Here is a 23585-nt window from a genome sequence, read left to right as displayed (position 1 = left end):
TTTGGAGCTCTAGAGTAAACATTTTTCGTTTCAATAGCAAAGCTCAATTACAAATGTTTCTGTTACTTTAGGGTAGCCATGTTTGTGCCTCTCCGAAGGGCACAAACATTGCGTCTCCACATAAAGTTCTATAAATTTGGGTGACACACCTCTGCGAATAACGTGCGAATGAAAAACAGCAGAAAACTGATTCTTGGCGAAGTTGTTTATATAGCAATCATCTATCATATCCCACATTCTTGAATTTATTTATTGAATGGTTACGATTTTTAGTTTTGATCACATGACTGGTGAAAACCAAGAATTGGACAGTAATCGCGATCCTCTGACGTCGGTGTTTACAAATTTGTGACAGTGATAATTAATTTGAGGAAAAATACAAATGAAACGTAATAAGACAACAAATCGTCCATTACTCGTGTAGGGCAACAGCTACTACATAACTCGGACCGAAAGCATACAAATCAAAGACAAAATTATATACCTAACAAGGTGTATTCAATCAACAAGAGCGTAAAAGCTTCTATTGCCACTCGTCCACAGTCAATTAGATAAGACCACCCACGCCGCCTTTTTTTTTTTTTTTTTTTTTTTTTTTTGTATTTTCCTGTAAAAGCTGAAGGCTGTTTGTAAATTCAGCCAAAGCTTATGCCTTAAAAATCTCTGCGCTTCTTCAGAAATGGATTAGCTTTCTTTCAAGATTTTTAATTTGTTTAAATTTATAATTAAAAAACACATGCCAATTGACATTGCCAAGCAACTGCATTTTGTTGGCATGCTAACGTTTCATCCAAAATTTCTTCTTTTCGAATGCTAGGGTTTTTTTTTCTTTTTCCAATTCTCTATACCATCAGCATTGCATAATGATACCTATTTACATTTCATACAAACCATCCACGGAGTATATTGGGTTTCCATTTTAATCCCATTCTCATCTCAATTGAGTTCTGGCTCTGTGCCGATGCATCAACAATATAATGACCAAACTGAGGTGTTTTTCAAACATTAACTGCCACTTTCTTCAAAGAACTAACATCAGAAACGTTAATATCGCAGTTACGTCTCCAAATTTAAAACAATTTCTTTTTCGAAATTCAGGATTGTCCACAGCATTTTGTTCAAGAATCACCGAGTTTCTACATAAGCGCTTGTCGAGCCGCTGCAGTTTCAATGTCAACGAACGTTTGCTAAGGCAGTGTTTGGAAATTTGGAAATCATTATGTCCTTAGGCAATGACTTTCTTCTGCGCGGTTTCCTCGGTTGCGGGCACAAGGTTGTACACAAGCGGGGAGGGGGGTACTCCCAGAAAAATTGGGTGGGGGTGTGCGGCCTGCTTCCCAAAATCCTTACCCTATTTATGACCAAAATCTACGATATTCCCTACCCTATTTATGACCTGACCAAAAATTCGAAACCCCATTTATGACCTGACCCTTAAATCAAAACCCTGTTTCAGACCTGCGTTATAATTAGTTTCCTCGTTCAGACCAATGTCAAGTTACCGTAAACATAATTTGTGAAAGGCTTTTGTTGATTTTCTTTCGATAATAATAAAAAAGTGGCTTCTTTTAAAAAAAAAAAAAAAAAAAAAAAAAAAAAAAAACATGTCAAGGCTAGAGTGCAAAAACCATACCTTATTTATGACCAAAACGGCTGAAAAACCATACCGTTTGGGGCCGCACATACCTATATAGCTCATATAAGGGAGTACCCCCCCGGCTCAAATGGAACTATGGTTTCAAATTTCGAGTCGGCTGTTTCATTGGTCTTAGGATATATTTATACTGTTAGGGTTATTCACCTCAGTTTCAATGATAAAAAGTGGATACATACCTCTATGCTACGCGGCTTGGTGAATATGCACCACTATTTACCTCCAGAGCGGTGGTGAACAGAACAGTTTATTACAATTTGAAAGAAAAAAAAAAAAAAAATTGCAAACTAAAACTGTCCGAATTCAAGCTCACTATGACAAGCATCCATGCTATTTTACAATTATTATGTGTTTTTCATGTACCAATCAAAGTAAACATAAACATATTTAAAATAGTTTTTTTTTTTTTTCATTTTTTGATTGATTGAGTCTCTTTCCTACATTTATGTAACGCCAGTATAAAGAAACACTCGCTCTGCAGCCCGTGTTTCGAAATTTCTCCCGCGGTCTCATATTCCTGTTGTGCTTTAAAGTGCCACTAACGCGCGATTTTTTTTTTTTTTTCGCTAGTATAGATTTCCTTTTTCTCATGATCACCACTGCGAAATATTATCGTTGTAGCTATTTTCGTTAATTTTCTATGAATTTTTAAAGTTTGTAAATTTGCCCTTTTCCATGTTCGCGACCAAGGAATAGCGGAGAATGGGACGAGTTCGCTTTTGACGTCACTTCGGGAATAAAAATATTTTGTTTCTGGGAAGAATGTATGCGAACATGCGATGGTGTGTGTCAAAATCGTTGCAGAATGCAAGGGAGACATGTTGTTGGAGGCTGTACCAATACAGGATGCGTAGAATAGAGTATTCCTCTTCATTCAATACCTCTATCTCGATGAAACTCTACCAGAAACGAGAAAAAGACCAAAGAAGTGGGCTGATCTGTGCGAAGCTAAAGCCGGGGAGCCATTGATCTGAGGATTTCTTCGATCTCGGGTTCGCCGCTACTGTAAAAGCCTAGAAATTTTCATGGCCTGTATATTCTTCCCTATCTCATAGTGGAAAGCTTGAAATTGTCAGGGTACTGCATAAGACACGAACTTGGGATAAGCTGGAAGCCATCTGACTATTTCGAGCGCAAACGATCCTCCGAGTCCCAGACGAAACTATAGGTGACGAAATTACACGGTAAATCAAACGCATCGCGTTTTGAAATAGAGACTTGTCTAAACGAATAGTAAACTAAACCTACGTTCTACAACGACGCGAAGAAGATTGTTGAGGCATCGAACTGGTGAACTAGCTATGTATTTGTGGATTTTAATAAAAACACACGCACGCCGGAGGTCGCCTGTAATCTGGCCGTGTTTCTCAATGGCCATTCCGAATACAGAATTGTTTTGCTCTTTGAGCTTCGTGTTTGAGGAACAAAATACGTCTAAATTACAAACTTAGAATGGATCAAGCAGTTATAAATATATGAGGAAAGTGAAACAAACGATTGAGATTCGACCCAATGGCCACCGACGGAGATTGATGTGCTGAAAGAGGAACGCGGTCAGTCAACCGAAACGCAAACTAATAAGTCGAGGACCTCCAGGTTATTAGCGTGCGTAAAATGGACATTTAAAAACGCAACAATCACCGGTTATTTTGGATTTGTGTTTTGAGAAAACTCGGACAGGGAACGTTCTCGAAAATCTTCGTTTTCAAATTTTTTCCGTCCACAGGAAAACAAAAAGCCAGCGTTTTCAAATTTCTTCGGTTTGAAGAGCGTTTTCGAGAAGCTCCGTTTTCTTGACGGATTAATGTGAACGTTAGGCCTAAAAGTCTCCGGCATAGTGTGGATGGGGCCTTAATCAATTTACTTCCTAGTTTTCTTTTCTTTACTGAATCAGTTGTGTTAGTACTGATATCTTTCCTCAACCAGACGTCAAGGCCTCTATCACTTTAATTTTATCATTTTTCCTTTTTTTATCGCTTAACGATAAATGCGATGAATTGTAACAGGGTCTAAGTGCATGTGAAGACAATTTGTTTATATTCTTGTATTATGTTATATCGACATAATGATTTTTTCCTCACTTTTGCCTCAAAGCTGAGAACATCACTAGAGTACCTGACCTGAGAAGAACATACGACATCTTGCAAATTAATCTACAGAGCACAACACTGGTGATAGTATAGCTAGATAAGAAAGAAACCAAGTCCTACCTTAATTTAGCTTATCATAGTTTAATTCCTAATTACTTTTCGACATGCGATCAATTCTTTCTTGATGGTCAGCTTTGTTGTAACTTCAATATGGCGGCTGCAGCAAATCTCGAAAATAAACCAACTTCAAATAAGGGTTACCGCAAAACTAAACGATATCCCACAAATTGCAAGTATATCTGTGAACGTCTATCCTTAAAGTTTATCTGCAATATAGTTATTGGGTTTTTCGTCGCGTGCCGACGAGCGTTTTTGGCAATTGTTTTAGGGCACCACCGATCTATTAAAATAACATCCGCAAGGTGTCTTCGATTCATAAATATTTATAATTTGAGAATATCTGCTTTTCATGTCGTCAATGATTTGGTCTAGGCCCTAACTATGTTCTCGCAAAGGAAAATCCACAGATAATTTTCGACTTACGCTGAGAAGCCATGGACATGAAAGAATTTCGATAGTTCGAATATCGAAATTTAGCTGGATTCGGACTTAACGGTGTTTATTTAATTACTGCCCAAAAAATGAATATTAGAACAAACTAACCTTGTTTTGTTTGCTTTGGTATCAGGGTCTATCAATATAGAAAGTATGAGCGAAATCGATTTTTTTTTTTGGCCGTGTCCGCGATTTTGATGATCATATCTGATTTTTACTGACACTGACTCTTAAAATACTTTTGAAACTGGACTTAGGACTATTGTTGTTATGCTCTCTCTAGTTTGTAAGGTGATTATTAGTTTGTTTGTTTGTTTGTTTGTTTGTTTTTTCAAAAGGTCAACGTACAATGTACATGAACTGTTCTTATATTCATCTCTTGCGGACCTCTCATCGATACGCTTATCATGTTGTTTTAGTGCATTACTGTAGGAAGGGATGCTTGAGTAGTAGGAGAGAATTACAACTATTATAGTATTCCGTTTGAATGAAGTACATCCTGTATTGCTAAATCGAAAGCTTTGTCTTTTTTTTGAACGAATTACGCTAGAAATAGACATGAAAAGAGCAACGGTAACCGCATTTCTCAAGGTCACTGTTTCCATTTAGAATCTCCAAAAAAGAAGAATGTTTCGCCACAAAACGCGAAAACTCGTCTATTTCACAACAGCTCCAAATTACATCTTAATACTAAGCTATAATACGTATACTATATAACTTGTTTAACAGAAATAATTCTTGCAAATATCATTTGTTTAAAAACAGACACTATACAGTGCGATAGCCCATTTTACGGTTAGTTTTTCTCCCTTGTATCACAATGTAATGCAAAGTGAATGCGAGGAAATTTTGCGGTCAGAAACTAGAAAATTTCCCGAAATTACATCGTATACATGCTGGATTAAGTTTTATTATATGGCTAGCTCCGTGAGCGGGCAAGATGAAGTAAATCATGAGCTGCAATTGGCTACCCGAGCGGGCAATAGAGCGCTACTTGGCCGCTCGGGATTACTCGCTGTGTCCTGAAAGAAACTTGGCATGAAACTTGGCCAACGTCCAGTCATATTGACTTCTCGCTTGGTCAATAACCTATATTTATTATATGGCTTGTGTTTGTAGGCGATATAACGCGCGCTCTGATTGGTTAATTGTCACTGAATTGTAGGGCATTATTCTCCCGTAATGCCTACGGGCCGATTACGGATTATGCAAATTAGGAAGAGCCCGGCTCGGAAAATTCAAGCGGATTGAAACGATGAAAGCCGATTAAAAACAGTAAGAGAGGTAAATTTAATTCCGAGTAGCTAAAAGTTTAGGGATTTTTCCTTACTAAAATTTATATAGAAGTCGTTTTTGACTTACCGGTAACCTTGGCGAGCGCTAGTGAAAAGCAATCAAAGTTTGCCGAGTGTTGAGTAAAGCTAAAATCGCTAAGTGTAAAACACCATCGGCAAATGTGTCACGTATCCTGAGCAGAAAACCACGAAGAAACTTATAAGTTATCATCTTAGTCACAATAATTACCGAAATATTGAACTCCGTTTCAGTTCTCATCAAATAGATTCCCTCGCTTCAACACAAGAGAGTGAAAATCAGCTAGGATCATCAGATGTAAACAATCGGACGGTTTCTGTCGGTAGCAGTATTTCTGATACCTGCAGGAAGTTTTAGACGCTCACAAGGCTTGAAAAGTTCATTCATAAGTCCCAGAATGAAGAAGGCCAAGATATGTTGTCGAAAGCGAATGCGAAGATCGAGTTATTCTGAGCAGTGCATTCTGAAGCATTAGTATTTTCTCTCACCGAAAGACCGTTGGTTTGGACCATTTTGAAGCACTTTCTGTCTTTTCTATATGCGTTGACGTTTCGCCACAAAAGTTGGAAAAACTCCCTCATCAAGTTGTGGCTCCACGATACTAAAATACCTTTTTGAGGGCTGTGACAATCATTTTTCCCGTAAAGAATTACAGTCGTGAAGTTCACTGACTGTGTAGTTTTGCCCTGGGTTTGAGACGATGAATGAATCGGTAAACGCGCGCATCGCCGGATGTAAATTGACGACTCCCGCTCGAATAATTTTTTTTTTCTTCAATTCGTGAGCCATATAATAAACAACTTAATAACCTCGACCGTTAGGTCGTTACGGGAAAATCTCAAACCTCGGCCTACCGTATTGACCTCGCTGTCGCTCGGTCAATACGGCAAGACCTCAGTTTGAGATTTTCCCGTAACGACCTCACTCTCGGTTATTAAGTAGTTAGTACATGTAATGCATTAAATATAGGTAGTTCAAATGCATCTGAGGCTGCGTGGCGCAGTGTAAATAGTAATAAATAGTAATTATAACAGTGCTAAAATATCAAGTATTTATTAAGCTCTTCGGCCCTCAGTGCCGAGTTTTGTATCCTATATTGTACTGCAACGAGAAACAGGTGCACAGAAAAATAAAGATAAAACAATGACAACGATACACTACACTTAAATGCTTCGCGCTAATTACAATTTGAATAAAAGGAATAGCTCTGTCTGTTGACCTATTTCATGCAAATAAACTTTAGAGCATTGTGGCATTCCCTATCATTCCACTGGCCATCATATTGGAAGTTATAAAAAAATCCCATCAGCATAGCGGCACAATGCTGATTGCCAAACATGTTATTTGGGTTGTCTCCTCCCCAATTTTGGTAACCAGTTGAACGACTTCCATCTGTCCACTTCCAGGTTCCAAAATTTATTTGGTCAGAGAGTCCTATCCAAGCATCGGCATAGCTACCTGATGTATCAAGGAATGTTGTTTTGATGAAACCGTTGACCGTTACTGACTCAATTTTCACCAACTGGGCTCCAAGATTCGTGCATCTTGCCTTAGCATTGAACCAGGTGTCTAGGTCGTTGATGAGTTGGTAACTGACACCAGATGGGCCTGTGGTCCAATTAAGCCGAGGCAATAGAAAAAACAGCGCGGTGAAATGGAATGGTTCATATTAGATTTCTTGTATATCAGCTGGCTATTTAAATTTATAGTTAAATTGACATTTTTTTAACCCTTGTTACTCTAAATGTTTAAGGGTGATCACTTGTGAATTTAAGAGAAACTGAAAAGTTAATTCCTTGATAAAATTGCAAATATTGTTATTACCCCGGAAGGTGTGAGTGTATAGTTTGAAGGTAAATAAATAAATAAAAATAAATTAATAAAAATAAATAAATAAATAACTGAATAATAGTAACAGAAGTAATAATAATAATAATAATAATAATAATAAAACTTTCATTCCATTTAGTTATTTCAAATTCCTATTAGAATATCTCTAAGAAAAAAACAAAGCAAAACAAGACAAAACAAAACGAAACGCTGACTCATCTATCAATTTTATGAGTTACTCAATCCAAGGAATTTTAAGGGGCACGTAGTGTCTCCCTTATCAGTATGTGGTGGGAGTTATATTTTCTGTGGAAGGTGAATGAAAGAGTCAAATATTATTTCAAAAAGGGTTTGAAAAGGGTTCGAAACTAAGAAGAAGCTATCCCGTATAAGTTTCCGGACTCTTTCTCTACCCCCCATCCCTCCCCCCAGCCTCATTCGTAAGCATCATATTTCTTGTCAGTGAAATATCGACAAGCCATTTGGGCGTTATTTGCACTAAGTGTCACCTGATGATTTACAAGTTAGAGTAATATTACGTTTGCAAAACTCACTGCTTTGGCTAGGCGCCGCTGTTGAGAATGATGATGAGGATGTTGGTGGCAGTAGTGCTGGTGACTGTATTGCACAAGTGGACTCCGCTACGATATTAAAAAATGTTGGTTACCCACATTGCACTTTAAGAGGGGGGAGCGGGTGGGGGGAGTTAAAGTACATTGATTTTACACTATTCTTATTCTAACATCATTGGAACTAATTCACTTGTGGCTTATCGTAAAGATTTCTCGTTTCATTAGTTTATTTAAAGCTATGTTAAAATGAGATTTTAGTCTTTTCAGTTCTTGCATCGTGATATTTCTTTCTTTCTTTTTTTTTTTTTTTTTTTTTTTTGTTTCTTTCTTTTTCTTTCTTCGAATTAATTTTGGAGCTGTTCTGATTTTTTTTTTTAAATCAGGAATTGGATTCAAGAAGATACGAAGTAAACAAAATCGATGACTTTCACGACGTATTAATTTGGACTGCCAAGGAATATTAGTACTACTAGTAAAATAGACAAGCATAAGAATGTGCACATACCTGATTCACACTGGGCTCCATCATATCCTTCTGGGCAAATACACCGGTAGCCTATAGTAGTAAACCCAACTTGACAGGAGGAGCCACTTTGGCAAGGACGGCTTTGACAAGGATTCTGGTCAAAAGAGAACGCGAATTCATGTATATAATTAGGTAATGCTTTTCCAAACAAAAACCAGAAAAGGGCAAATAATACGGCCAACATAAAGCAAATGAAGTGAGCAAACGCTGAACTATAATCGCAGGGATATCCGACGATAAAGAGCAAACAGCACACTACAAGGTCTGTTCTATGTCAAAAGCGCTGAATTATATTGAAATCTGTTTCAATCTGAAATTATGATCAGTCAAACTAAGAATTAAAACTAAACCTGGACTTGATTTCTGTGGATTGCACTCAAGTAAAGTTTCAAAAGGGAAATTGAGCAGTCGTATATAGCAGTATTTAACCCTAAAGAATTGCGAAGAACAATCAACTTATTTCTCTTTGTTTGATCCTTTGAATCAGGATTTAAGTTATGGAATAATGTAGGCACAAAATGATACATGTAGATGATATAATTACAAAATTTAATCATAAATACGAATTTCTGCTCCTCACCAAAATGCCTCGGTGTATGTAATGATCTTCCACTACAAAATCATTAACAGAGGCTTGCAAATGAGTACCATTGTTTAAATCACATGATGGCGTATCACTGTTTGTTGGACCGTAGTTCTAGGACACGCAGCTGGGTTCTTGGAAGCACTGTGATTCGCACATTGATTTTCTCTCAACGTTCATACTTCTGACCATGTGATTTTTAAGAACCCTGTTCTCAATTTCCGGTTGAAACTGAATGATTCGGCATTCATCTGAAATATCTAGGAAATGGACCTGGCATTTGGTTAGTTCATAACTAGTTTTGTTCACCAAGGATATTGACAATCCCACTATGAGAAGTATCAACAACTAAATCAAAAGAGTGACAATTAACCAACAAAAACTCACCTGAATACACCTGCACCTCACCCCACCCCCCACCCACATCTCACCCCGCATACCCAGGCACACTTTCACCCCACTTCGCCAGTTTAACAAAGTCATTGCACAGCACCAGAGGCTGTACTAAAACACAGTGCTCGACGGTCACAGAAATAAAACTGCAGTGATCCAAAACACTAATTTACCAAACTCGCGCTAAAACAAAGTAAACTATTTCTACAAAATACGTGTCTGGTACATGGTTAGCGACTACATAAAATAATTAACATAATATAGTTGTTTGTAATTTCAGTCAATTCGTGAAAAGCGTGTAAAATAATGAATTGTACAAGACGTCAGTATAACGGCGGAATGAACTTAGTGGGCAAGCTATTTTTTTTTCAGTTTGTTTATATTTCTGGGTTTTGTAGAACACTATATACACCAAGTTAAAGAGAAAGATCTGGAAGAAAACTCCGTGTTGGTTATAGTTATTTATAATTTTTTTTTCAAAATGTCCTGCTTGTGACCTACGTAAATTTATTAAGCCTCCAAAACATCCTTAGTTGTTTTTCTTTTTCTTTTTTTTTTTTTTTTTAAGGTAACATTTCATGACTAGTGACAAAAAAGCTTATCATTCTACGCCTCTACACTTAGGTTGTCTGCTTGTTAGCGGAGATTACAAAATCCCTGCTTGTAAGTGTAGATAGCAAAACAGAAAAAAAAAAAGGTTCCAGAAAGATATTGGCACAGTATCTCCTACCTGCATCCACTACAGAGATCAAAAGAAAACAGATGTACGTTTTTAGCTTTGGCAGTTTTCCTAAAGTCTCCATAGCTATTTCTGGACCTGTTCTAAGAGCGAATTAAGTTATATACGAATGACTTTAAAAAAAAATACAATTGATTTTGTCTCTGGTAATTGATAGCGTGATAACTTTTCCGGCCCCTTGATGCTATCACCTGTGAGATGTTTTTAAGAGAAAATTAGGATTCTTTACACAATTAAGACAACCGAACTAATTTCACAGGTTGGCTAAGACCCAAACTGGAGACCTGCTTAATCCGTCACTTATTTTAATCAATTAAAAAAAAAAAAAAAAAAAAAACATTCAATGTGTCGTAGAACTAATATTCTGCGTAGCCAGTACCTCCCGAAACAAGAAACTGAACAAAAAGAAAGAAGCAGAAATGATATTATTTTGTTACGACCGTTATGAAAGAAGAAATAACTTTCAAAACAAAACTAAAAAAGTTCAAATCCTGCTGTTTAACCAAATATTGAAAACTAATGAACAGAATAAAACTGTTTATCTTTCTTTGTTTAGAGAACGATGGCATTAATTAACTCTAAGACAACATACAAATGGCTGGGGTTGCTTCGCCAAAAGCAAATTATAATACCTGAGTTAGGAAAAAAAAAACTTTGGCTTAGTTTGCATGTCAAAATGTTGTTGCTTAGTAAAGTGCCTTGGAAAGACAGCTGGCATTCCCCAATCCCTCGTGTACGCCTGAGGATTTAAAATTCGCATTATGATTATAGCGTTCAATTTTCCAAACTTAATAACCAGCCTCGACTTATAGCGAAATGAGTTCAACATATGAAAATAAAGTGAAAAATAAAAAAAAAAGATGAAAATGAAACGAAATAAAAGTTATATTGCATTTTCACAATACAAGTATTAGAAACAAACATTTTCTGCTTAATTAAAGTCTTCTGTTAAAGTTTGTTGGATTGGGATATAATTAATTTTGAGTACTGCAGTGAGCAATGAACTCATTTTGATATTTAAATTCTCTATATTTTTTTGCTTATTTCTGCACTGTGTCATTTTTCGTTGCAATTTATGTCGATCTATATACTTGAGAACTTAAAAAGAAAGAAAAACGTATAGCTGTCTTACTTTGTCTTTCACTGCTTAACTTGCTTGACCTCCCTGATCCTCCAGCAATACAAGATCGAGTTTAGAGATGAGTTCAAGTAGACTAACGTTGATGCAGATATCCAAGCCACGCTATTTTCTATCTCATTTACAGATGACACAGCCAGAATGCCCCACGGAACTTAGCAAGCAATTAATGCCAGCTTCACCCAGAAACTGCTGGAAACCGTCTGTTTGTATCTTGCTATGCTGAGTGGAATCGTCCCCCCGTTTGCTTGTCCTTGGGAGACTTGGTTTTGTATGTGAGCTTGCTGATGTCTCAGTTTGAGGTAGATCCTTGTGTAGGAGACAATGGGAATTACCAGAGAAAGAGCCAAGAGAAAAGCGACGACGTTGATGGCGATATCGCTTTTCCAAATCCGGATTGATCCAACCGAAATATCAATAATCCAAAACCAAATTAATACTACAGGAACGTATCTTAGTGTTACGACATGTCTGTATCACAGTCCCAACAAGAGGGCGAGAAGTCTGTCAACACTTATTGCGGTCGATGTCATAACAAAAATTACACAAAAATTCAACCTTAAAACCAAGCACGCAAGTAAAACATAATTAAAATGATACAAATCCATATATATTAGAGAAGACGCCAGTAATCACGGTTGCATAGAGTGGCTGTGCTAAGAAGGCCCGCAACAAAATCACTGACCGCCAAACATCGTAGGAAAAGTTCCGTTGGAGGATAAATAGACGAGACTTTAGAAGAGCAACGAAGACCAGAGCATTCCCCAAAAACGCGGTGATGGATAGCAACATGTTAAAAGCTGAAAAAAATTCAAGTATGCCCGCTGTTGGTGTACCGAGTACTTGGTTCAGTTTGGCTGTGAAGTTTCTATCCCCAATGATGTTCGCCATTGTTCTCCGTTGTCAGAACAATGCAAATTGCTGTTAAGAGTGCTTTTCGTCGATAAACGAAACCTCGGTTGGCTTGCAGATAATATCGGGCGGAGAATTTGGTATGTCGCTGTTAACACATTCGTTTCGCAATTAATTTTTAAAGACCCCAGCGTTTATTAATTGAGACTTGTAAAGTTTATCCGTTTGTCTAGTTAGTTATAACGTAATGAGTCTGAAGCTAGATAGAAATGACAGTTGCTGGAGATTATAAATCAATGTTGTCTAGTTTATATATTAAATTAAAGCTAAAAAGAGCTGTCAGATTATGAATGTAGTGAAGTTTAAAATGCAAGTAAATGGAAAAACCGAATTGCATCGGTAACACAAAGGTAAGGGAAAATAGTGGGCGCATTTTAAAAGTTCTGTTTTGCGTAATAATATTTATATTTTAAATCTTCATTATTTTTGAAACGTTTTAGAGTAAGTATTTTTAATGAATATTTTTTGTACCATTTCATTTTATAGAGGACCTCCGAAAAAAACCACACGGAGGGTAAAGTTTAGTGAACAATTATTCCAGAACTGCAAAAATGTCTAGCTATAAGAGGGAAATGAACGTAGTTTGACAGTTTACAAAGGAAAACACACAGACTATTTGCCCAACTAAAGAAACGGTCAAGCTAGGGAAATCGGCTAACTGCAAAAAACCAAAATGATTTTAGCAATCGCTTAGCATTTGTAAATAAACATAAAATATTATCAATGGGTTCGAATAACTCTCTCTATCGAGAATCTTTAAAAAAAAATTAGACTGCCAGTCATTTAGTTTAGTCAATTTCAGACTGTTTTCGACTGCCAGGCTTGTAATCAATTTGAATTAAAGAAGTGTATTTTCCTAATATCCTCCATATAGATACTTATATAACTTAATTATTTAAAAAAATCTAAATTCTTGAGTATAATGAATTTTTATCGTCATTTATTTACTTCTTTTATTTCCATTTATTTATTTATTTTTTTATTACTACTTTTTTTTCCAAATTCAATTACGGGTATTTAGAAATGCTGGTTTTGCAAGAAGGAGTAAAACAGGAGAGCCTGGAGAAAAACCCTCGGAGCAAGGCGAGAACCAACAACAACCTCACCCGGCCGGAATCAAATTCGGGCTCTATTGGTGGTAGGCGAGCACTTTCACCACTGCGCCAACCCTACTCTCCACTATAACTCAATGGTAACTCAGTTAGTAGAGCACTGATTCCTAATGCCACTCAAACAGAAATGTTCTTCTGACAAGAAGACACTTTTCATTTGCGTATATAATGGTATTTCATGTATTGAATTATACTTTTTAAAGTTTCCACCATTTCTCTCTAAGGGTGTTATTAGATACGGGCGGTTAAATGCAGCTGGGGACAGCCAATCCGGGGGCGAGTACAAAAACTGCTGGTTGTTTAATGTTACGGAATCTGGCGATGAGCGCCAGCTCGATGGGCCACTATAGTGTTTTCTCGCAATTGTAGCCAAGAGAGCAGCTAGCATAATCCCATATCGCTAATGAATCTTCTCCCTTTCTAAACTGTACAGAAACGTACCATGCGACACACACCTTGAACGGAAAGTCCTTTGAAAATGCAGATCTCCCACTTTCTTGGAAAATTATGCATTGAGCTGTGGGCTTGTTTAGGTTGTGCATCTATTACTACGGCAAATTGTAAATGAAATTCTTAATCTTTTTTTTTTTTTCTTTTTCAACTCCGGGATTTATTAAACAGCACCATAAGACAAAAACAGCTACAGGGTGCTTACCATTTAGCAAAACATTCCGGAAATTTCGGTTGAAAGTCAAATGGAACAGTAATTTTCCGGAAAACTGTACGGCAATTGTAGACTACCTCCAGAGGTAGTCCACTTTTTCCGTTCGGAACGGAACGGCGGAAATTTCCGTTCCATTTGGTAAATTTCTCAGTTTTCAGTCTCTCGTCGGCCGAAAACAATTACGAGAAATCGAATTGAAAATGGTAAGCGCCATCTCGTTCGGTTGGTTTGCTAATTTTGGAAAAACCCTTACCATTCTACAACGGTCATCCCAACCGGTTTATTCTGACAAATGGTAAGCACCCACAGACTCCAACTGAGTGACATTTTCGCGTAGTAAGGCTGCGTTTAATTAGTGAATGTAGTTGTCCAAGAATGTAGTCTAAGCAATCAGATCTCGTGTCTCCAGAGTCATTTTCCTCGTGCCAAGTTTCCTCTGGCTAAGAGTGGCAGACGGCTCTGGGGGCGAGTATACAACATTCATCTCGCCTCGATTGATTTCTGCCTTCGCCAAGTCCAGGAACGTTATCGTTCCTTCTAAAAGGATAGGTACATGTAATGTTACAACTTGGGAATGTTAGAGGCGATAAATAACTATAAAATATATAAGAACTAAGTGCATTGTAAGCGTAACGAAATGAAAGTGACAATAACTCTAATATATTACTTCAAAAACAAACTTACTTAAGACAGTAATACTATGTTTTGAAACTACAAAAGAAAACTGATTTAAATGATAATCTCACAAAATAGACGCAAAACTGAGGCCTGTGTCCTTATCACCTCTTGTGGAATAATGCAAACGATCTCATTTGATTCGCTATAACCTTCGATTGAGCTATGTAACAAGTACTAGATAATGAACTCATAACTAGAGCATGTGTCACCACATAAAAATCAGCAACGTCCAAATAAATGCAGACCATTAGAAAAGCTACAGCGTCATAAATGGTTGAACGGAACACCCTTAGGGGGAAAATGCCTCGCAAATGTATCCCAGCGTAACATCACACTCCAAATCATTCCACCCCGAGTCATAATCTTGAAAATGATATTCACCAATAGAAAAGGGTCCCCTGAGTATATGGACACAATGCTGATTATCACCCAAGTTGTTGGGGTCTTGAAACCAGTTCACGTAATCTCCCAGCGAGCTACCATCTGCCCATATCCATTCTCCTTCTTGCATCTGATCATTTAGTCCAATCCAAAAGGTCACTCCAGATGCGTTGAGGTACGTGCTTTTAAGGAAGTCGTTCTCTTCTGCTGACTCGATCTTTACCAGTTGTGCTCCAAGATCTTCACACTTTGCACGTGCGTTGTCCCATCTCTCGGGCACCGTGAATAGCTTGTAACATGAGCCAAGAAGTGAACCCGACCCGGAAATAAAGTCTGAAGAACATATCAAAAGTAATTTCTTGATGAAATTATCTCAGTTAAATACTCAAATCATTAAACTAAGCATATGGTTCAAAATCAGCGTCCAAAGGGCAAACAAGAATATTGTGACATTTTGTTAATGCACTGTGTCTATTGGTTCCATGTACTTTCTCTTAGGATGAATAAAGCACATACCTGATTCACAGAGACATCGGTAACCTTTAGTTGTAAACCCAGCTTGGCAGATAAAATTTACCGAGCAGGGGCTGCTTTGGCAGGAATTCTAAACAAGATTGATAGAAACAGCGCACTCTTCAGTGTCTAAAACAATATATAATAAAATTTTATCGGAGTAATATCAGAAGCAAAATGAGAGCTCAGTACGCGAAAACAGCGAAAATTTGATTTTTATATTTGTTTTTCGGTGTCTCATTTCCTTTGGACTTCTGAGTCCGAGTTATCCACAAAACCTACGTCACCGTACTAGCAGTTAGGAATTTTTCTGGATATATAGATAGATAAATCAAGTGCGGTCCTCTATCCAGGTCGAATAGGAACTATTACATAGTTACAGCTAAGACACTCACTCCACGCATTAAGATTGAATCCACATTGTCAACATTTCATTTGCGTCATTTGACATTATCGTAGCAATCGTTTGTTGCCATGTAGGCTATAGCCATTTTTAACGGAATTCTTTGATTTGTTTCAAGGTTTCTTTGCGATGAAATTCCATAATCAGCACCCTTTTACATTTATCTTCTATTAACGTTGTTTTTGTTTTCTTTTTCTTCTTAATTAACCTTATTATTATTATTTTATTTTTTTTCATCAAAATTCCAACCAAATACATGCAACACGCGCAAAGTGCGGGGAAACATTGAGTTATTAACAATTGGTTTTCATTGAACATTATTATATGGCTTGTGTTTGTAGCCGATATAACGCGCGCTCTGATTGGCTTGGTCTAGAGCATTATTCTCCCGTAGTGCCGGCAGCCTGATTACGGCCCTGCAAAACCAAAGCAAAATGCCATATGATAAACTTATTAGCCTCGTACGTTTTTCATGGGATAATCTCAAACCTCGGCCTTGCCGCATTGACTTCGCTATAGTTCAGTCAATACGGCATGGTCTCGGTTTGAGGTACGTTTTTCCGTAAAGACCTCATTCTCAGTTAATACTTAATTAGGAAAGTGGCGCGTCGCATAGCGTAGTAATGCAAAACCAAAGCAAATGCATTACACTTTTTTCATTCAAGTTAAAACATAAGCTTTAACTTTTTTATCGTTTCTTACCAAAATATGTCGGTAGATGTAATCCTCTTTGGTCACGAAGTCGCTGCTCGAGACTTGCAAATGTGTACTATTGTTCAAGTCACATGATGGCGTATCACTTTGGGTTGGACCAAAGTTGTAGGACACACAATCGGCCGCTTGATAGCAGCGTAACTCGCACTTTGATCTGCTTTGAACTTTCATACTTCTTAACAGTTGATTTTCGAGAAACCTGTCCTTTATTTGAGGTTGGAATTGTACAGTTCTGCAGTCTTCTGAAAGAACTTATTTTGAAAAACAAATAGTGCATTGCTTTAGATCTGAACAACCTTAACTATTGGGAAACATTAAGGTGGCCCTGATTTTCTCCCTTAGTTCATTTTATTTTATTTTTACCATTGGCAAAGCAGTACATGTCTACGTGCTAATCAAATTTCGGCAATAAAAAAATGGGGCTCACCGGCGAACTTCCGTTTCAGTTGTGAGCCCATAAAATTAAGGGTGTTTGAAACGAGTCATAATGTTGCTATGGCAACATTTTTTTCGTTACCCAAAAGGCCATAATTTGTTTACAATAATTGAACTTCATTGATAACGTTATTGTAGCATCAACTAGAAACGGGAGGCTAGCGATGCTCCATGGAAACCGGTATGGGACTTCTTAAACTTTTGATGTTATTAAACTTGTGTCAATATTCGAAAAGCTCGAAGTGTAATTCGTTAAAAAGAGCTGAACCCCCTAAAACTACTGTCGACGGTACCATTGCTAGAGATAAAAAGTAAACATTCATTCTCAAAACATAGGAAATTTTGCTTTCTAACGTTGCAGAATTTTTTAATACAAGCGAATAGATTTTGCAACCTTTGACTCTAATTTATGAATAATTAATGTTAAAAGACGAACGCTCTCAATGTTTCCAAATATTTCGAAAACTATAATAATGCATCGATATTTTCCAGGTTCGTTCTTCAAATAGCAAGGTACCAGGGCAGTTTTATTCTTTTAGCCTGATCACTTTTTTTCCACTTTCTCAATTTAAGGCCTCCGAAGTTTGTAACTTAACTTTTCGAAAACAGAATTGAGAGAAAGTTAAAAGAAAATAACTATAATAAATAAAGGAAGTTTAACGTACCTACGTTCACTGTAGTACTAAACAGATACCAAAAGAGTGGTTTTCTTGTTGTCATCGTCCCAGAACAACCTTTAACATCAAAGATGTTTGTGGACCAAATTACCAGAGAAGATCGGGCAATTTATGGCATTCTTGTAAAGGGAAGATCAATGTTTTGCCACCCACAGCTGCTAACAAGGGGAAAATATTAAGAGCCTCACACGACCAATCCAAAAAATATGTTTACTGATTATAAAAACACGCCTAAAGTTTGAGGCCTATATAAAGCACAACCTTTTTGTGTCAAGAAAAGGCATTGCGAGTGCAAAAACATACTTCACTTGGGAATTTCTGCGAAACATGGGCTGTATCAGAGATTTGATTGTTTTTCTCTAAGAATGGACTTTCAAAACTACATATTGCGAATTCCCGCCGTTAGGTTGATTTTTTAATGACTATAAGGGGGATAAAAATATAATCACACATTTGACAGCTCCAAGGAAGCGAACTAAAAAAAAAACACATGTGGCGTCACTGGCAAAAGCATCTTTATTTTCGCTTGAGGTCATAGTAAGGAGTTTTTTTTTTCGGCGTCCTCTAAGCGGCCCAAAATTATGATTATCAATGCCGATTTTCAATGCAGAAATTATTTACATCCAAGTCTATTCCGCTAATGAGTATTCACTTGCAGTGAAGCACCTGACCAGACTCCCGTGAAGTCATTCACAAAATAACAGAAAAATTTGCGACTTCGTATTCAATGGCATAGGCTAGGCCTAGAAACGAAAGGTGCAGGAAAACAACTAAAATTTGCACAGTCATTGCGGTTATTGAGGCTGTGATTGGATTCCTCAATTGAGAAAGTGTACGATATCAAAAAACAAAAATATAACTGTCCCGGTTTAAGCATGTCAGCTGCTGAGCTATTTTCGTCTTTCACTGATTGTGTTGCGCATTCTGTTGTAAACAAAAACAATACTATCAACAGCAAAACAAAACAACAAACAAAAACGTGCTCGAGCACCTGTCGCACAGGTCACGTTTCACGCGAAAGAAAGCTGCAAGAAACGATCACGGAATCCAGATCGTTTGTTAACAAATACAACAATTCCGTTTTAACTGTTCGAAATTCCCCATGATCAATATTTAAGTGCGATGAGGCTTTTATGATTTGATTATACTGAACATAGACAATTCAACTGGTAGAAATCTACACAAGACTAAGCCAACAATTGCTGGTACAGAATCTCTTATGCTGTGCTTTGTTCTTAAAATGAACATAACTGCTTTCTTGATTATCGTTTTAAGCCATATTGGGCTACCCAAATTAAAAGAACAATACATCACAAAATACATATGACCCTCTTAATAAAGGACGGGAACCTCAGTTCAAGTTTCAACTCACTTTTCAGCTGATAGTAAATTTTGCGAATCTTAATTCGCACTTATCAGTAAGACATGCACAGTCCATCATGTGTACTTGCGAAAGAGTAGACTTCTAATGGCAATTCACTAACTTCAACTTTGTACGTTGTATTTCACTTTTTTTCCTCCAGATTTGCCGATTTTTTTATGGATATATACAGCAATGGAAAAACTTCCAGCCGAGCGCAGATTAACAGTCGGACTAATCGCCTTTTGTCGGTTAGAGTTTACAACTCTGGCCATCTGGCAGTGGTAGTTTATTATTGTTATTTTTTATTTATTTATTTATTTATTTTTAATTTTTTTTGTTCTGTTTTCTGTTATTATTTCCCGAACTAAGTCCAAACGTCTTTTGGATGATATATTATTTGACCATATGAGCTCCAACTTTTCAAACTCGACCCGCGGGCGCTCAGATAATCACCTACAGTCTATCCCTCAGAAGGAACTCTGTTTGTGGCCGCAAATTTGTTTATTTTGAGACTTCCCCAAAAAATATGAACAAAAGTGTTCTCCCTGACTTGCAGAAAACAATTCGAGGTCACTAAATCAAGACGATAAAAATAGCCGAACGTTGCCCGATCAACTAGATGTCCTCTCAAAATAAAGTCGATCGTTAAGACGAAATTACAAAACTAGCCTGAGAGTAGTTGAAATTGAGGTCCTTTATTCATTCAAAATACAAGTAGATGGAAACATTGAGTTTGACTTTCAGAATTTAATGCTCGCAATTTCCTTCAACGTCATCATCAAGAATAGTTCGGACCTTCCTAATAGCTGGCAGTCAAACTAAATAAATAGAATGAATGGACGACAAATAATGTAAATTATGTCTTTATTTTTCTCGCTGAATCGGGCAATGCTTATGTTTTATTTATTTATTTTTTAACAGGTAGATTTGCTATATTTAATAATTGTTGTTCTCTCTAATGACAAGAATTCTAAAATTAGTTTCATTAAATTGTTATAGATGTTTATTTCTTTTTAATAAAGGTATTTTGATGCTGAATTACAATGGAATGAATAGAAAATAGAGCCTTCATATACTGCAAAAAGAAAGACTAACAGCAGCAAATAGGTTTTATTTTAAGAAGCATCGGTGATAGATTCTTGAAAACGGAGATTTCATTATTCTATACCCTTCAAACCAATATCAATCATAATTGATTATCCCATTTAAATATAGCCAAGGAAGGAGGTTCTTCGTAACAGAAAATGCTTTTCAAGCAGATTCAACGAAGTGCTATTGGCCAAAACTGACAGCTTTTGTGCTTAATTAAGCATTGACTTATCAACCTGTTTCATGCGAGTCAAAACGCAAAATTGTGTATTGCCATTCGAAAAACATGGGTTGTTTACTCAATTTTTGTTCGTTTTTCTTTCTTTTTCCTGTCAGGCATGTTTCATCCTGTTCGAACGGTAAGTTTCCTTCCTGTTCCTCTGGAACAGTTTTAGTTTTTTGCCTGTCTCAGCAGTTAAATAAATTTTCACTGATAAACAAACATGAATTAAGTTCAATTAAGAAATGTCTGAAAATATAAGACATTGCAGTTTGTGGATGCCCTGCTTATTGAAATAAGACGCACTTTTGAAACGTTTCTCTGAATGTTTTCAGTTTCCAAGACTATCTTCACCTCAGTTTCCTTCGCAGTTTTCAGGCACTCATTCTGCGATTTATTTGTTTCAACTATTGTTTTGAAGACAGATACCTAGTTAGACTGGCTGCGATTCTTTAATTATCTTGTAGAAAAGACATCGTCATCTCATCAGGCCTTATACACAAAAGATTGATTGATAACTCGAAAAGACATAAATTCTTAGCTATATCAATATATTTTCGTCCTACTCCAGCATTTATTATTATATTAACCTGAGCCCATGAGCGTCCTACACATCTGTCATTTATAAAAGCGAGACAATATTAAACAGAATTTCGTTTTAGTTCATAATATATAGCTTTTGTCACCGTTGCTTTTTTCTTTTTTCTTTTCATATATATGTGATAAAGTATTGCACAAAGTTAAATTCGCCTAATAACGGGCTTTTAGCTGTGCGCTACTTATTTATTGTTTATTCGGTAAATATTCAATTTAGAGGTTGTTTTGCGAATATCTCTATCTTAACTTTGCATGGAAAGTAGGAATATAAACAGATTTTGATATAGGCTAAGATCACATTTTACCAAATAAATAGATATCTTAAAGCTTTGGGGGCGCGTCTGGTCGTCAATTGACCCAAGGGAAAGCTACCTGTAAACTTGTCACTTACATAAATCATTCTAAATAATATTTGGGCCATTAAAACTTGCGCGGTTTGGTGAGGTTTTAATATTTCTAAAGAGGACTCAAAATTCACTTTTCTCTTAAAACAAGCACAGCTTCATATAGTCTAAACAAATGTTACGAGGTCGGTCTTAAATTGGTAAACAAATGTTAGTGAGGGATGACAAGAAGTAAAGTCCCTAATTTTCTACCCGCATGGAATTAAAAATCTCTTTTTAACTATAATATTAATCTTCTTTTGCAATATTACTTTTTTAGATCAATGTCGGGAGTTGAAGTTTCCATCCTCGTTATTATTCGAAGGAGAACGTCTGATTAACCACGTAATAGCATCAGCAGCTGTGGTCGACAAGGAATTCTGCGAGCTTAAGTGCTACATGGAACACAACTGTGTCAGCATCAACTTTGAAGTGAAACCGAGTACATCAGGAACACACAACTGTGAGTTGAATAATTCAACTCACAAAGAGCACGAGAAGGACTTGAAGAAAGCAGAGAATTATCTGTATCATGGAACAAATGTAAGAATAAGTTGCAATATAAATGGTATATTTCGTATCATTTAAAGCAACAAATATTAAGAACTCAAAGATTGTTACAGCTGTGTATGGATGTAGATGCTTAAACAAAGACCTAACTTGTTAAAACCAACTAAAGTTATAACCCCATAAGCAACGGTGCTTTGTGTGAATTCGTTTCTAGAACAGATCTAAGCAAACCAGATAAAAAAATGTTTCACAGTATCTTTTATTTGTAAACGGATCAAAAAAGCGTTCCTTTAACGAGCTACCTTTATGTCCTAACGGTAACTTTAGATTGCCATATGCCCGCATGATAAGCAAAACAAGTGTGATTTCTTGTTTAACATGAACTATTTTCTCGTTTTTAAGAGTGCTTGTGGCAGAAGTCCTTGCAAAAACAACGCGACATGTCAATCCGGTTTTACAAGTAAAGGATATCGCTGTTTATGCACCTCTGGATTCACCGGTGAAAATTGTGAATATGGTAAACAAGAAATATCCACCGTATTAACTTTCAGTTGTGTCGCAATAGACTCGCATACTTAATAATTTAAAATCCATTAAGTTAATATATTAAAATAATTTAGTTAATGTGTTAAAAATTAACGTAACGAACTGTCTCCGCGAACTTCGGGGTTTTCTTTTTTTCGATTTTCTAAAATGTAAGGTATATCTTGAGATAAAGTCCAAAATTTGTCTCAGATATTGATGAGTGGACAAAATATGACGGCATATAATCTATTGCATAAACAGAGTAAGTATAAAAAACGGATTTGGGATGAATTTGGGTGATAATAAACTAGCTTGAACCGTTTTAATTCAGAGAAGTAAAATTTCAAGATTCTTGACCGATAACATGTTATACAAACTGTTTCAGGTTTAGGACCATTCTCCCATACAGGTTTTGTGCTTTTGAAGCTACATGTAAAAGTGTTCAAATTTAGTGGGGAAACTTGCAGAACACCTATAAATCTAAAATTATCCTTTTAATTTACACCTTTTCACGTTCTGTTGTTACTATTTGTCTTAATTAGCGTTTTTGCCTACTTATTATTCAACTTGCTTTGTAATCATTCATTCAACTGAAGATGACAGAAGTTCTGTCGAAACATGTCTTTTAAACTTAAAAAATTGGTCGTTTTCCTTAAAATCTTTACCTATAACTTAATTGTTAAATCATGGTCGCTACTAAAACAGACGCTTTCAACTTCAAGCGGCTCAGAGCTAAATTACCTCAAAATTAGGCTTGTTGGGGTATATTGTATATTTATGAATTGATGGAATTGTTATGTAACATATTTTATTTTATTTATTTATTCCTATTATTATTATTATTATTTTCATTTTTGTAACTTATATTCTCGAGGTTATTAGCTCTACAGCTACTCTGTAAATTTCGAGCATAAATAAAGTATATGTATGTATGTAGCTAAGTTTTCATTTTTAATTTGCTTTTCCAGCTACATGTAATAATGACTGCTCCGACTGTCCTCGTACAAGTGGGATC

The 23585-nt window shown here is 36.5% G+C and overlaps 2 protein-coding genes across 2 annotated transcripts; both read right to left on the bottom strand.

The window, feature by feature from the left end:
* Positions 1-6771: 6771 nt before the first annotated feature.
* LOC145480472 (uncharacterized) lies at positions 6772-13960 on the bottom strand. Its single transcript, XM_081458723.1, has 7 exons — positions 13874-13960; positions 12902-12964; positions 10248-10256; positions 9314-9472; positions 8521-8635; positions 7998-8084; positions 6772-7284 (listed from the first exon to the last, which is right to left on the bottom strand). The coding sequence occupies exons 1-7, from the start codon at positions 13958-13960 to the stop codon at positions 6833-6835; spliced, it is 972 nt and encodes a 323-aa protein (XP_081314849.1). The 3' UTR covers positions 6772-6832.
* Positions 13961-14862: 902 nt separating this feature from the next.
* On the bottom strand, positions 14863-16942 carry LOC145480471 (alpha-N-acetylgalactosamine-specific lectin-like). Its single transcript, XM_081458722.1, has 3 exons — positions 16760-16942; positions 15658-15745; positions 14863-15474 (listed from the first exon to the last, which is right to left on the bottom strand). The coding sequence occupies exons 1-3, from the start codon at positions 16940-16942 to the stop codon at positions 15050-15052; spliced, it is 696 nt and encodes a 231-aa protein (XP_081314848.1). The 3' UTR covers positions 14863-15049.
* Between the last annotated feature and the right edge of the window lie 6643 nt (positions 16943-23585).

This window comes from Orbicella franksi, chromosome 3 (genome assembly GCF_964199315.1).
Source record: "Orbicella franksi chromosome 3, jaOrbFran1.1, whole genome shotgun sequence".
Lineage (NCBI taxonomy): Eukaryota > Metazoa > Cnidaria > Anthozoa > Scleractinia > Merulinidae > Orbicella > Orbicella franksi.
This window is presented reverse-complemented; position numbering and strand designations above follow the sequence as displayed.

Excerpts from the sequence above, each read along its gene's own strand:
- LOC145480472 (XM_081458723.1), bottom strand. The coding sequence starts at position 13,960 with ATGCACAACCTAAACAAGCCCACAGCTCAATGCATAATTTTCCAAGAA. Across the intron at positions 8,636-9,313 it reads GGGTTCTTAAAAATCACATG|AATCCTTGTCAAAGCCGTCC; the intron begins GTCAGAAGTATG and ends TCTTTTGACCAG. Across the intron at positions 8,085-8,520 it reads TGGAGCCCAGTGTGAATCAG|CGGAGTCCACTTGTGCAATA; the intron begins GTATGTGCACAT and ends TTAATATCGTAG.
- LOC145480471 (XM_081458722.1), bottom strand. The coding sequence starts at position 16,942 with ATGAAAGTTCAAAGCAGATCAAAGTGCGAGTTACGCTGCTATCAAGCG. Across the intron at positions 15,746-16,759 it reads ACATCTACCGACATATTTTG|AATTCCTGCCAAAGCAGCCC; the intron begins GTAAGAAACGAT and ends AATCTTGTTTAG. Across the intron at positions 15,475-15,657 it reads CCGATGTCTCTGTGAATCAG|ACTTTATTTCCGGGTCGGGT; the intron begins GTATGTGCTTTA and ends TATGTTCTTCAG.